This window comes from Aquarana catesbeiana, linkage group LG03 (assembly GCF_042186555.1).
Source record: "Aquarana catesbeiana isolate 2022-GZ linkage group LG03, ASM4218655v1, whole genome shotgun sequence".
Taxonomy (NCBI): domain Eukaryota; kingdom Metazoa; phylum Chordata; class Amphibia; order Anura; family Ranidae; genus Aquarana; species Aquarana catesbeiana.
Window position 1 is genome coordinate 153,343,190 of NC_133326.1, and position 16,305 is coordinate 153,359,494.

General features: G+C 43.0%; 1 protein-coding gene across 1 annotated transcript in view; it reads left to right on the forward strand.

Annotated features, from left to right (window-relative positions):
• Positions 1-9,904, forward strand: part of LOC141131772 (uncharacterized) — a 759,715-nt gene extending 749,811 nt beyond the window's left edge. Inside the window, exons 100-101 of the mRNA XM_073619424.1 lie at positions 7,475-7,645; positions 9,442-9,904. Of these exons, the coding sequence (XP_073475525.1) occupies positions 7,475-7,645; positions 9,442-9,461 (191 nt within the window). The 3' untranslated portion in view covers positions 9,462-9,904. The remainder of the gene's footprint in view (positions 1-7,474; positions 7,646-9,441) is intronic.
• Positions 9,905-16,305: the final 6,401 nt, after the last annotated feature.

Sequence of the window (16,305 nt, forward strand, 5' to 3'; positions counted from 1 at the left end):
GATATGTGTTGTACCTACAGGTAAGCTTTAATAAATCCTACCTGCAGGTACAAGTGTCCCAGCAGTGTTTACTACGGGCTTTAAACACTAGCTCAACCAGAATACATTTTAGAGATCCAAAAAAAAAAACGTGAACACATAAGATGTAAACATTTGCGGAATATTAAAGTAAAAGTAAAAAAAAAATAGGAATAAACTCCACAAAAACTCTTTTGTTTACTGTTTTGTTTTGTTTTTTGTGTGTTTCTAAAGGCATTTTTGACATTTTTTCCTTGACTTTTTTTGCATTACTATTAGACAATGGAAAGGTAGTTACAAGGGGAAAATACTTGCATTTTCGTGCATTTTTTCAAGTCTATTGGGACCAAAAACACTTGCAGCTTGTAGCTTTAAAAGAAGCTCATGTACTTTTCCAAACTACAGGCTTCAAGTGTCAAGAAAAACTATGCTCAAATATAAACAGGCACAATTAAAAACTGTGGGATTTTGGATGCTGAGCATTTTGGAGCTTTGAGCTCCAAAATGCTCTGGTGCAAATGTGGTCTAAAGTGTGATATGGGACACTTACAAACAATAAAATCAATGAAACTGTTTTATTTTACTGAATTGAATGACAGCTGCCTGATCTCAACACCTTAGCCCTGGTTCACATTGATGCGATTTGGCATGTGATTTGACATATCAAATCGCATGCCAAATCGGTGGCAATTGCCAGCAATGGCAGCGTCCGAATTGGTGTGACGCCACATTTGCGCCGCTGCTTCACCGATTCCCAAAAGTAGTTTGTGTACTATTTTTGTCGCTTTCGGGGTGCAATTTCCATTGACATCTGTGCAGAAACCCGCAGAAATCTGTGCAGAAATCACCCCTGAAATCGGGACTGACATGTGGTAATGAAATCATGCGATTTCAGCTGTAGGGCTTAAAGAGAAACTAATCGCTTAATACTCACCTGTTCAATAGTTCTGCACTGGAATCTTCTTCTGCCGGTCTTTAGGCTTCTTCACTGGCTGCTGGGGCATGACGTCACTCGTGTGCATGCTGCTCACTGTTTCCTACAGTGGAACTTCAGTTCCGCTTTAAGCCTGAGACTGACAGAAACGTAAAGCTATCTAGTAGATATACCCTCACACAGTGATGGAATAGGCTATGAAGTAACAAGCAATCAACAGACATACAGTATCTCACAAAAGTGAGTACACCCCTAACATTTTTGTAAATATTTTATTATATCTTTTCATGTGACAACACTGAAGAAATTACACTTTGCTACAATGAAAAGTAGTGAGTGTACAGCTTGTATAACAGTGTAAATTTGCTGTCCCCTCAAAATAACTCAACACACAGCCATTAATGTCTAAACCACTGGCAACAAAAGTGAGTACACCCCTAAGTGAAAATCTCCAAATTGGGCCCAGTTAGCCAATTTCCCTCCCCGATGTCATTTGACTCATTAGCATTAAAAGGTCTCAGGTATGAATGGCAAGCAGGTGTGTTAAATTTGGTGTTATCGCTCTCACTCTCTAATACTGGTCACTGGAAGTTCAACATGGCACCTCATGGCAAAAAACTCTCTGAGGATCTGAAAAAAAAGAATTGTTGCTCTACATAAAAATGGCCTAGGCTATAAGAATATTGCCAAGACCCTGAAACTGAACTGCAGCACGGTGGCCAAGGCCATACAGCGGTTTAACAGGGCAGGTTCCATTTAGCGTGCACGTGCTTAGCATCATATCCAGAGGTTGTCTTTGGAAAATAGACATATGAGTGCTGCCAGCATTGCTGCAGAAGTTGAAGGGGTGGGGGGTCAGCCTGTCAGTGCTCAGAACATACGCCACACACTGCATCAAATTGGTCTGCATGGCTGTCATCCCAGAAGGAAGCCTCTTCTAAAGATGATGCAGAAGAAAGCCCGCAAATAGTTTGCTGAAGACAAGCAGACTAAGGACATGAATTACTGGAACCATATCCTGTGGTCTGATGAGACCAAGATAAACTTATTTGGTTCAGATGGTGTCAAGTGTGTGTGGCCGGCAACCAGGTGAGGAGTACAAAGACAAGTGTGTCTTGCCTACAGTCAAGCATGGTGGTGGGAGTGTCATGGTCTGGGGCTGCATGAGTGCTGCCGGCACTGGGGAGCTACAGTTCATTGAGGGAACAATGAATGCCAACATGTACTGTGACATACTGAAGCAGAACATTATCCCCTCCCTTTGGAGACTGGGCCACAGGGCAGTATTCCAACATGATAACGCTTTTAACCCCCGCTAGCGGCCGAAGAAAGGGTTAATAGAGCCCATGTTGCGGCGCTGCCAAAGCACTTTGAAGGCACTTTGGCAGCGCTACCCATTCATTTCAATGGGCAGGGTGTTTTGGAAGCAGTGTATACAGCGCCCCCGCACCGCCCCAAAGATGCTGCTTGCAGGACTCTTTTTCCCTTCCTGCAAGCGCACGGCCCCAGTGTGAAAGCACTCTGGCTTTCACACTGGGGTGGCTTGAAAGTCACTTTACAGGTGCTATTTTTAGCTCTAAAACGCCTTTAAAAAGCGCCCCAGTGTGAAAGGGGTCTTAGTGTCAAGTCTTAATTGGTAGTCTGATATATGAGAAGCTCTAAGGAATGCGGTGACCACGGTAAATTCTGAAAGTGTATCGGGGGATATTGAACACCAAGATCTACTGATGTACTAAGGCCCTAGTAGGCCTCATAGGGAAACCTGTTCTACTTTTTTCTTTTAAATTTTTAAATGCATCATTATTCTAAAAAAATTTAAGATTTTAAACTGAATATACTGTTCATTTTTAGGTGCATCCATGTGGTGCCTGAAAAGTCCTAGCAATTCCTTGTGATATTTTAAATTTATAAACGTAAAGGAAAAAAATGACACTTTTGTAAGCTTAAAAAATGACAGCAATTAGGAAAAAAAATATCCATTTAAGCACTATGTAGCACCCTCTAAGAATAGGTAGATGCTAGTAATAGGATTTTTACTAGAAAGACTGTCAGCACAGGTAAATTTAGGCAGGCCAATGCTGCAAGGTAGGCCTGTCTGTTTTGATCTGGGGGCTGGGAGTGGTTAGTGTAGCAGTGGATGTGACCACCTGTGCTCTAGTTTTTGAGGCACCTCCCCTGCTTCCAGGGAGAATGTTCTGGAAGAGGGGCAGGGCCTGGAGCTGGAGTGGCAGGCAGCTCATGTGGGAGCCCTGACCAATCCCCAACTGGTATTGGCAGGGGGTGGGCCTCCTGTATAATTTGAGGTAACATGCCACTGGGGGAATTTTCGGCTGGGTGAAGTGGAAAATGGAGTACTAGACAGCAGCAGGAGGGCTCCTGGAGCAGAGGGGCAGGTGAAACTGTCAGAATGTACAGTCCGGTTAAATTCTACATCAAGGGCTCGGGGCAGAGAAAGGTCGGTGAGTGTACCAGAGTGGAGGGCTGGATGTGCCAGGAAATCTGTGAGGGAACTTCACTTCTACGCGGTCATTAGTGAAGTCCTCGTCATTACATGGTCAATGATGAGGAGTCCTGGATCAGAGGAGAGACTGTGGGGAGTTGTGTCAAATCGATTTTGCCTGAGGGCACAGGATTTGCAAGCAGGGCTAGCTGGGAACAGTAGTCCACTGCACAGTATGTGCTTTTAACCACTTCAGCCCCAGAAGAATTTACCCCCTTCCTGACTAAAGCGCTTTTTGCGATTCGGCACTGTGTTTCGCTTTAACTGACAATTGCGCAGTCGTGCGACGTGGCTCCAAAACAAAATTGATGTCCTTTTTTTCCCACAAATAGAACTTTCTTTTGGTGGTATTTGATCACCTCTGCGATTTTTATTTTTTGCGCTATAAACAAAATAAGAGCGGCAATTTTGAAAAAAACGCATAATTTTTTACTTTTTGCTATAATAAATATCCCCAAAAAATATATAAAAAAACATTTTTTTTCCTCAGTTTAGGCCGATACGTATTCTTCTACATATTTTTGGTAAAAAAAAATCGCAATAAGCGTTTATTGATTGGTTTGCGCAAAAGTTATAGCGTTTACAAAATAGGGGATAGTTTTATGGCATTTTTATTAATAATTTTTATTTTTAGTAGTAATAGCGGCGATCAGCAATTTTTATTGTGACTGCGACGTTATGGCGGACATGTTGGACATTTTTTACACATTTTTGGGACCATTGTCATTTATACAGCAATCAGTGCTATAAAAATGCACTGATTCCTGTGTAAATGACACTGGCAGTGAAGGGGTTAACCACTAGGGGGCGGGGAGGGGTTAAGTATGCCCTAGGGGAGTGATTCTAACTGTAGGGGGGATGGGCTGTGTATGTGATGTCACTGATCTCTGCTCCGATGACAGGGAGCAGAGATCCAGTGACACTGTCACTAGGCAGAATGGGGAGATGCTGTTTACAATGGTTCGTCCTCTCCGTGAGGCGATCGCGGGTATGCCCACGGCGATCGAGTCCGCGGGACCCGCGACCCGACTCACGGAGATCGCGGCAGACGCGTGCGCGCACACGGCGGCAAATTCAAAGTAACGTACAGGTACGTTACTTTGCACAGCCGTGCCATTCTGCCGACGTATATCTACAGGAGTCAGTAGGGAACCAGTTAAACTACTAGGCCTCCGGGGAGAGGTACTGCAGGCCTCTGGCCTAGTAGCATTGAGCAAATAGAGCCTGCAATAGGAACTATTCAGAGTGGGTCCTTTTTGCTTAAAGAGGATGTGACATTGCACTAATTACTACAGTATAAGTTTGTGCAGGAGGAAAAAAGGATTTCTGGGAACATCACCCTTACATGGTCAAAAGTGATTTCCTCATCCTTACACAGTCATGGGTGAGGAAGTCCTGGAAGCAATAGTCTGTGGGAGCATAGTTGCTAACATTGCAAAAAAAATGTGGGACACTTTTTTGGTTGTAGGCGGAGCCGTATAATAATTAGGGGGCGGGGCATGCGTTTGTAGGCGTGGCTTAGTAAAAAATAAAACTGTGGCACGCTCAGTGAAAAATGGGCGTGGTTTACGTGCAATAGTGGGCGTGGCTTAAATGGGTATGGCTCAAAGGGGGTGTGGTTAGAGTCTGAGATGAATAAGGGATGGAGAGGGAAAGGGGGAGAGAGGAATGAAGGGCCTAGATCCTACACAACAATAGAAATATGTGTATTCTAGAAAGTTTAACAATTAGCAGATAAAGATACTCCAACACTTGGTGTTAGCTCTTCAATCATCCCGACACCATGATTGTTATGGTGTCAGGATGATTGAAGCGCATTATTTCTACTATTACTTTTGTAATATAAAATGAAATCATTCAACTCACCATAATGCCGAATCAGTGGGATCCCTGAGCGTGTCACTAGCCATGTCGCCTGCCACCAGCAAAGTCCTTCCTTGCATCAGGGGTCCCCAGCAGAGTCTGTCCTTGCATCAGGTGCCCCCCAGCAGAGTCTGTCCTCGTATCAGGTGCCCCCAGCAGAGTCCCTCCTTGCATCAGGTGCCCCCAGCAGAGTCTGTCCTCATATCAGGTGCCCCCGGCAGAGTCCCTCCTTGCATCAGGTGCCCCCAGCAGAGTCAGTCTTTACACCAGGTGTTCCCAGCCTCAGTCCTTAAATCAGTGTCCCAGGCAGAGCCATAGTTACCCCCCCGTACATAGTTACTCCCTCCCCCTGTACATAGTTTCCCCTCTCCCCCTAGTTACCCCCCTGTATATAATTACCCTCCTGTGCATAGTTACCCCCCCTCCTGTAAATAGTTAACCCCCTCCTGTAAATAGTTAACCCCCTCCTGTAAATAGTTAACCCCCTCCTGTATATAGTTAACCCTCCCCTCTCCTGTACATAGTTAACCCTCCCCCCTCCTGTATATATTTACCCCCCCTGTACATTAAAGTTAAATTGCTGCAGAGACAAGAGCCAGTGGCATCACTACAGCTGGTGTCACCCGGTGCGAAAAAAAAAATTGGTGTCACCCCTCCTCCACCAACTATGGTCCCCCTTCAGTACAGACCCCCCTCCATCCGTGCAGACCCCCCTCCATCAGTGCAGACCCCCTCAGTGCAGATCCCCCTCCATCAGTGCAGACCCCCTCAGTGCAGATCCCCCTCCATCAGTGCAGATCCCCCTCCATCAGTGCAGACCCCCTCAGTGTAGATCCCCCTCCATCAGTGCAGACCCCCCCTCCATCAGTGCAGATCCCCCTCCATCAGTGCACACCCCCTCAGTGCAGATCCCCCTCCATCAGTGCAGACCCCCTCAGTGCAGATCCCCCTCCATCAGTGCAGACCCCCTCAGTGCAGATCCCCCTCCATCAGTGCAGACCCCCTCAGTGCAGATCCCCATCCATCAGTGCAGACCCCCCTCCATCAGTGGCAGTGCAGACCCCCCCTAACGCCCCCCAGCACGTGACATGTCCATTAGAGCAGACAGTGGGACTGACTGTCAGCACTACGGCCCCTGGGAGGAACTTGTACTTTCTCTCACTTTTCCTCTCTCTTGACGGGCCGTGTTTGTGCTTTGTCTGGCCGCCGACGCCGTGTGTTCAGTGGAGAGGGGAGGGGCCAATCCATGCAGCTAAAGAAGCCGATTCATTGGCTGCACGGATCGCCCCATTCCTCTCTCCACTGAACACTAGGGGGAAGATCTAGCGGCGGCGCCAGCGGCCATTTTGCTGGAGCCAGCTGCTCAGAATAAAAAATAAAAACCAAACATTCCCGATTTTCCCGAAAATCCCGATTCGGGACAGCCTCCGATCGGGACGAGGGTCCCAAAATCGGGATTGTCCCGGGAAAATCGAGACTGTTGGCACCTATGTGGGAGGAGCAATAGTCTGCATGGTGATGCAGAGGAGGAGCAATAGTCTGCATGGTGATGCAGGGAAAAGACTGTAGCTTTGAAACATGTACATCCTTCCTTCAGGCTCAAACTATGTGTTAATCTGAAAGAATCTACAAATATGATGGCAAAGTGAACTATCCTATGGGCATCCCATATACCCCTTTCCCCAAACAAGTTGTACTCCCCAATAAACAAAACAAAAAAGCACAGCAAATGACTTTTCATTGTCTCTGCAAATGATATATGGGATTCTGGCAGCAGGGTGATTTGGTGGATGTTCGTTACTAGTGGCAACTACACCGCTACAACTATAAAAATGTTAATTGTGAATATCCTGACCAAAAAACCAAGAGAATGGTGCTTAGAAATAAGTCGTCCTTAATATGAGGATGAGAATTTAACTTGCTGAACTGGGTTGGAATTGTTTCAAGCGCATCATGCTTGTTTTTAGTAAATCGGAGTTCCCTGTGACATTGCTCAAAGTTGACAGCCGCTTTACCAAGTTTATGAAAGTTTGAAGAAAAAAAATATTTTTTTCACACATGGGAAATACCAGCAGACATAAAATCTGTCAATTAGTTTTAACATATTTGTACATTTTATGTAGTAAAAAGGCATATGCTCATGTTTTATTTCCTTACAGACCCCTGTCAGCTACCCATGAATGAAGGATTTTGCTCAGATTATATATTACTTTGGTATTACCATTTACAAGCTGATGATTGCCGACCATTTGTTTACGGCGGATGTGGAGGAAACCATAATCGCTTCAAAACCAGGCAGAAGTGTGAACAGATATGTAAAAATAAAACAGGTGAGCTTGTGCAAAAAACTAAAACTAATATTAAAACAACACCAAATTCCTCCTACCAACACCTACAACGTAATAGCGAAATTGTACTGTGACCTCACTCAAGTGCATCTTGCTGGGAGCAATGAGTGTAGCTCTAGCTCATTACTTTTTTCAGATAACATAGGTCTATGCTGCAGTTGGGTCATGAACGATAGGCATGTCTCTGTAATGACATTTATGGTCCTCCTGTGCCTCTGGTTTGACTGATCCCATTTGCTCCACTGACTTTAATTCCACTCCTGTTCTGTGCATTAGCTGCTAATACATGGAAGCTGTCTTTCATGTTGTTCCAACATCTGCTAAAAATATTTCTGCTTAACACAGAACAGCAATAGAATCAGTTTCTATAATCACATGAGATAAAAAGGACATATGATTATGACAAGTATGTCCTTGGGAAATATTTATACGAATGTATAATTAACATGTAACTTAACGTAAACATTTCACACTTTTTTATGAGTTGTTCCTTCATCTGAAAAAAATCAAATACATACATAATTCTGGAAGGTGTGTGTGTTTGGGGAGAAGGGGCTCTAACTGACCATTAACATGCCATACTTCCACAAATTATAATGCTATGTGACTAAATTGCTTTCATCTCCTGTATCTGAGATATTAAAAACAGGCCATGGTGTCCATGCACAATAAAATATTATAAGATTGTATGTTTTGATTTTGTATTTTAGTCATTCAGTGATTTATGTGTGCGATTGTGTGTCTGATGAATTTTTAGATTTGCTAATGTAATGTGTATACACTGGCATCTCTGTATATAAAAAAACATATATTCCAATGTCAGAAAATTAAAATCTTTAATTATGATTCATATCTTCATATCCCACTGTATACAGTTTTTGTAAGCAAGTTATTGTTTGTGAATAACAGCCCAGTGGTCAAATGAAGAAGTGTGCAAGGCAGGCCAACCACATTACTGATTGCAAGGCAGCATGGTACTTGTAGACTTGATAGGCAGCAAAGTGTCCAACTGAAGGACTTGAGATGGAAGGCTGACAACGCTGCTGGTTATAACAAGACAAATGGCTTAGCGTTGTCAACCTGAAGTGTAAGCTGTTGTTTCTAGCCAGATCTCAAGATAAGAAACTTTGCAACAGATTCACAAAAAATAAACCGTGTAAACTGTATACAGAAAGATAATGCCAGACATGAAAATGTTGAGTTTACACTTTAATTTTTCCTTCAGGTGGCTGTAAAGGCACAAGTTTTTTTACCTTCATGCATTCTATGCATGAAGGTAAACCTTCTGTGTGCAGCAGCCCCCCCCAAACTTACCTGAGCCCCCTCTCGATCCAGCGATGTCCATAAGAGCCTTGCCTCTCCAGGGACTCACACTCCTGATTGGCTTTTGGCAGCAGCAAGAGCCATTGACTCCTGCTGCTGCCAATCACAGCCAGTGAGCTAATCAGGAGACGGGGCCCAGCTGCGACTCTGTGTGTGAATGGACACTCAGAACCGTGGCTCGGGAGCATGCTTGCTTGGGTGCCCCCACAGTAAGCTGCTTGCTGTGGGGGCACTCAGCAGCAGGGAGGAGCCAGGAGCCCCCAGTGGGGGGGACCCAAGAAGAGCAGGATCCGGGATGCTCTGTGATAAAATACTGCACAGAGCAGGTAAGTATAACATGTTTGTTATTTTTTTTACTATCGCTTTAATAGCATGTATGAGCAGAAGAGTTGTAATAAAAAAAAGAGAATGGGACATATACAGTGAACTAATTTGTAACATATCTTTTCTTTCAGATCCTTCCCCAGAAAGGTGATAATGTTCCCATATCATACACCACACAAATCTATCAGTAGGAACTGCTAGTAGAAGATAATGCATTTTTCATGCATGTCAAAGTGAAGATTTTTTTATTTTTATTTCTGCTGATTTCAACCAGTGTGGCTGTATGTGTGTAGTGCTGGGGGGGGGATAAGGATTGCTAAGGTTATAAAAGTCTGTGCACAATATGAAATTGACACAAGATTAGTGGAAGCACAGAAAAAAAGGTATTCTTTGTACAGTGCAGTACTAAGCACAAAGCAGCTGTAACCTGTGGTTGTTTACTACTTGTTTTATATTTTTGTATACATGTGATGATGATACTGTAAATTATAGTAAAGCCATGAAGCCATTTGATTGGTGACATTGCAATGTCACAGAACTGTATAAGAAAAGTCAAATCACGCTGTTTTTTTAATAAATGTATAAACCTCCTAATAGGTGTTGTGTGTGTTTTTTTTTTTTTTTTTTTTTTTATTTTATTAAACATTTGGTGGTTTTGTGCTAAATTACATTGATATGATGATACTGTGTCATTTTCCTCCTGTTCTTTTAACCACCTCAATACAATGCACTTACACCCCCTTCCTGCCCAGACCAATTTTCAGCTTTCAGCGCTCTCACACTTTGAATGACAATTACTCAGTCATGCAACACTGTACCCATATGAAATTTGTGTCCTTTTTTTCACACAAATAGAGCTTTCTTTTGGTGGTATTTAATCACTAGTGGGTTTTTTATTTTTTGTGCTATAAATAAAAAAGTCCGTAAATCTTGTGAAAAAAATGCCCTTTTCTTTGTTTCTGTCATAATATTTTGCAAATTAGTAATTTTTCTTCATAAATTTTGGCCAAAATTTATACTGCTACATATCTTCAGTAAAAATAACCCAAATAAGTGTAAATTATTTTGTCTTTGTGAAAGTTATAGAGTCTGCAAACTATGGTGCCAATCACTGAAAATTGATCACATCTGATCACACCTGATGTACTGAGGGCCTATGTCATTTTTTGAGACACTAAGGCCCCTTTCACACGATCGGACCATTCAGGTCCGCCTGTCAGTTTTGATGGCGGACCTGAACAGGCGCTCCATGTTAGCCTATGGAGCGATGGATGTAAGAGGAGACATGTCCGCTGACATCGAACCCAGTCCGATCCGCAAAAAGCAGACGGATGGCCCTACGTCCAGATCTGTCGCTATCGGATTGGGTGAGATCTGATGAAAACGGACATGCTGTCCGTTTTCATCCGATCCCTCCATAGGCAGCAGCGGCACCTGACAAGCCCCTCCCTGCTCAGTGAGCAGAAAGGGACCTGTCATCTGCCAGCTCAGCGGAGATCAACGGGCTTCGTTGAAACGGAGTTCGCCTCATGTGAATGGGGAGTAACAAGTCAGGAAAGTACAAATACCCCTCAAATGACCCCTTTTTAGAAAGTAGACATTCCAAGGTATTAAGTAAGTAGCATGGTGAGTTTTTTTAAGTTGTAATTTTTTTCCCACAATTCTTTGCAAAATTAAGATTTTTTTTTTTTTTTTTTACAAAATTGTCATATTAACAGGTTATTTCTCTCACAGAGCATATGCACACAACAAATTACACCCCAAAATAAATTTTGCTACTTTTCCCGAGTATGGCGATACCACATGTGTGAGACTTTTACACAGCCTAGCCACATACAAAGGCCCCACAATGAAGTAGCATCTTCAGGCATTCTACAAGCATAAATGACACATCTCATTTCTCAACCACCTATTACACTTTTGAAGGCCCTGGAGCACCAGGACAATGGAATTGCCCCCAAAATGACCCCATTTGGGAAAGCAAACACCCCGTTGTATAATCTATGATGCATAATGCGTCTTTTGAACGGTTCATTTTTTTTCAGAAGTTTTTGGAAAATATGGGAAAAAATGAAAACGCATTTTTTTTTTTTACACAAAGTTGTCCATTTATCAGATATTTCCAACACATGGCATGTACATAGCAAAGATGACACCCCAAAATACATTCTGCTACTCCTCCTGAGTATGGCGATACCACATGTGTGAGACTTTTACACAGCCTGGCCACATACAAAGGCCTAACATTGAAGTAGCATCTTCAGGCGGTCTACGAGCATAAATGACACATCTCATTTCTCAACCATCTATTACACTTTTGAAGGCCCTGGAGCACCAGGACAATGGAATTGCCCCCAAAATGACCCCATTTTGGAAAGCAAACACCCCAATGTATAATCTATGAGGCATAATGAGTCTTTTGAACGGTTCATTTTTTCCAGAAGTTTTTGGAAAATGTGGAAAAAAAATTAAAACCCATTTTTTTTTACACAAAGTTGAACATTTATCAGATATTTCCAATACATAGCATGTACATAGCAAAGATGACACCCCAAAATACATTCTGCTACTCCTCCTGAGTATGGTGATACCACATGCGTGAGCCTTTTACACAGCCTGGCCACATTATTATTATTATACAGGATTTATATAGCGCCAACAGTTTATGCAGCGCTTTACAACATTAGGGAGGACAGTACAAGTACAATACAATTCAATACAGGAGGAATCAGAGGGCGCTGCTCGTTAGAGCTTACAATCTAGGAGGGAGGGTCAAGTTATACAAAAGGGTAATAGCTGTGGGGGATGAGCTAATGGACAAAATAGTGCAGCTGTTAGATGGAGGCAGGATAGGCTTCTCTGAAGAGGAAAGTTTTCAGGGATCGCCTAAAAGTGGATAAATTTGGAGACAGTCTGACAGATTGGGGTAGGGAATTCAAGAGGATGGGCGGGGCTCGGGAGAAGTCCTGGAGATGGATATGGGAGGAGGTGATGAGGGAGCTAGAGAGCAGGAGGTCTTGGGAGGAACGGAGAGGGCGATTAGGTTGGTATTTTGAGACTAGGCTAGTGATGTAGCTGGGGGCAGAGTTGTGGATGGCTTTGTAACTTATTGTTAGTATTTTGAATTTAATTTGCTGGGCGAGTGGCAGCCAATGGAGGGATTGGCAGAGAGGGGTAGCAGACACATACAGAGGCCCAACATCCAAGTAGCACCATCAGGCATTCTAGGAGCATAAATGACATATATAATTTCCTGGCAACCTATAATTTTTGAAGGCCCTTCATATTTCTAACACATAGCATGTGCATACCAAGAATTACAATCCAAAATAAATTCTATTGCGGAAAGGGTAAAAAAAAGCATTACCTGTGCTTTTAGTAGTATCCACAGAGGAGAGCACTGGTCCAGGCAGCAGGCAGGGGTGTGCTTAGTGACAGCAATAGTAATTATCTAGGCAGCAGGCAGGAATATTGTCTATAGTCAGCACAAGGATATTGTCAGTACAGCACAGTCCATAGAAATTGTCCAGGCAGAGACAGCCAGCACAGCCATAATATTGGTCCTGGTACACTGTTACCTGCAGACACTCATTGTACCGCTCTCCAGCCCTTCATAAACATATTGCCACTTGCTACAGCTAATTATTTGCATAGTCCAGGTATCGGTGTGATCCGTTCATGCGGCAGGCAGAGGCATGATGGCAGTCAGTCAGCAGCAGGCTGAGGGCCGCAATCAGGTAAGACCTGTGCACAGGGGCACAGGGGTAGAGGCTTCGACCCACACAAATCTCTATAAAGACTACAGACCCTAATCCGGAAATTCTGAAACCCGGAGAAAACAAAAAAAAATTGTTTTCTCCATCCGGAAAAACAATTCTGGAGCCCCTCACATATGTGAGACCCCTGTGTATTACAGTAGCAGGGCAACAGATCAGTCCAAGAGGTAGGCAAAAGCATAGTCCATAAAACAGGCCAGGGTCAGTTCACGTGCAAGCAGTCCAAGCAGTGGGCAGTAGCTTAGTTGATAAAACAGGCCAGGGTCAGTTCACGTGGAGGTAGTCCAAGCGGTGGGCAGAGGCATAGTCACAACACGGGCCAAGGTCAGTTCATGTGGAAGCAGTCCAAACGGTAGGCAGAGGTATAGTCAAAAAACAGGCCAGGGTCAGTTAACGTGGAAGGCATGGTTATTTGGTCAACACAGATGATGAAAACAGGGAAATGGTTAAAAATATGGGCTAATATTTTAGGGATGTATGATAAAGTTGGAAGCAAAGGCCAGTTTGGGAGGAACACTGGGGACAATGGTAGCTGGTATCTTTTCAAAATCCTCTTTTGGTGCACACACATTTTTTTTGCCGTCTTTGGCCTGCTTCAGATGGTGAAATGTTGAAGGGGAAGTGGCGCTCAAGAAGTCGGCAAACAGCCTCAGAGCGAAGGTCTTCTGGGGGGGGGTCTTTGGTGATAAATGAGGGATGTAACAACTTCTATGAATTGTAGGAAGGGGGTGGGGCTTTCTGTGGATTTGGTGTAGACTACGTAGGAATTATAAACGGCCAAATGGATGAGATAAATTTCTACCTTCTTGTACCAGAATCGGGACCTCCTTATCAACAAATAGAGCTGAATCATTTGATCATTGAAATCCACCCCCCACCCCCCCGTGTAGAGATTATAATCTTGGACACATACTGGCTTTTCAATGGGACCTTGTCTTCTTTGAACCTCAATTGTAGTGTCGTCATGGATAGTGGACATCATGTGCCCGTCCCTTTTATCCTTCCACCTCAAGGCCAGCACTTTGTTGCATCTCAATGCTGCTCCCCCCCCCCCCCCCCCTTCGCAGCTTTTTGTTTGCTAGAGATTGTGGGAAGCCCTTCCTATTTTTTCTGGAGGTTCTGCAGGCCAGGGTTTTTGCAATGTATAGATGTTTGAAAAGGGGCAGGCCAGTGTAGAAATTGTCAAGGTATATGTGATATCCTTTGTTCAGAAGTGGGTATGCCAAGTCCCATACAATCTTTCCAGTTGTGCCCATGTAGGCCGGGCACTCAGGGGGCTGGAGCTGGGAGTCTTTTCCTTCATATATGCGAAACGCATACAAATATCCCGTGGCTCTCTCACAGAGCTTGTATAATTTTACTCCGTATCTGGCCCTTTTGCTAGGAATATATTGCTTTATTCCTAGCCGGCCTGAAAAGGGTACCAGGGACTCATCGATACATATATTCTGATCGGGGACATAGAGTTCTGCAAATTGTTGGGAAAATAAATTTACCAGTGGGTGAAGTTTATATAATTTGTCATAATTTGGATGATTGCAGGAAGGGCATTGGGTGTTGTCACTAAAATGAAGAAAGTGCATTATCATTTCGTATCGGGACCTGGCCATTACGGCAGAATAAATGGGCATGTTGTGAATGGGGTTGGTGGACCAGTAGGCATGTCCTTCACTTTTTTTTGTAAGCCCCATGTTTAGGGTGAGGCCCTTAAACAATTTGAAAACCTCCAAATTCAGATCTCTCCAACGGACGGGCATAGGATGATTGGGGGTTGTTGGCAATATACTGTTGGCAATATGTTGGCAATATTCCACATTTTACATTTATTACCCCTATGTAAATCTTTTGTGCCCAGATGCATTGAATGTATCAGATATAACCCAAACACACCAAACAAGCCCAAACAGGAACATCTACCGTATCCTACCTCTCCTTTTACACATCTACAAATTGATTTCACTCACATGTCAAAATTGGGCAAAAGACAGGAATATTTGTAAATGATAGTGGACATGTTCTCCAGATGGGTAGAAATCTTTGTATGTACCTGGGAAGATTCTGACACATAAAATAATACCCAGGTGTGGATGTTCATTGCAATATAATTGCATGGTGCATATTTTTAGCTTGTCTCTGAAATAATGAACCAGTTTTTTGATAGAACACCCCAAGATTTTAATAGAAACTGTTCTTATTTCACATAATTTTATAAATTTGCAGGTTTCAGTTTTTAAACACAAAAAACATCCAGTATTAAGATCATATTGTGGAAATTCTGTCTTACATTTTATGTGAATGCAACCAAATATACAATTACTGTGTCAAATATATTTCAAAACACCAACAGATATTATCTTTACATTTACATTAAAGTTATTGCTGGGTGATATAGCTAGCTGGCAAGAATATATGAGTTTGTGTGTCTATACTGTATATACAGTATCTCACAAAAGTGAGTACACCCCTCACATTTTTGTAAATATTTTATTATATCTTTTTCATGTGACAACACCGAAGAAATTACACTTTGCTACAATGTAAAGTAGTGAGTGTACAGCTTGTATAACAGTGTAAATTTGCTGTCCCCTTAAAATAACTCAACACACAGCCATTAATGTCTAAACCTAAGTAAAAATGTCCAAATTGGGCCCAAAGTGTCAATATTTTGTGTGGCCACCATTATTTTCCAGCACTGCTTTAACCCTCTTGGGCATGGAGTTCACCAGAGCTTCACAGGTTGCCACTGCTTCACAGGTTGCCACTGAAGTCCTCTTCCACTCCTCCGTAATGACATCATGGAGCTGGTGGATGTTGTCATAAAGGATGGAAAACTACAGCTGAAATGTTAACACAAGACTTCCACATTTTACATTGATTACCCCTATGTAAATCTTTTGTGCCCAGATGCATTGAATGTATCAGAAATAACCTACCTCTCCTTTTACTCTCCTTTTACACATCTAAAAATTGATTCCACTCACATGTCAAAATTGGACAAAAGACAGGCATATTTGTTAGTAGTAGTAGATAGTGGACATGTTCTCCAGGTGGGTAGAAATCTTTGTATGTACCCGGGAAGATGCAAGGACAGTTGTAAAAATCCTGACACAAGAAATAATACCCAGGTGGGGATGTCCATTGCAAATAAATTCAGATAACGGCCCAGCCTTTGTCTCCAAGGTATATCAGGAACTATTAAGGACTTTGCAAAAGAGTGGA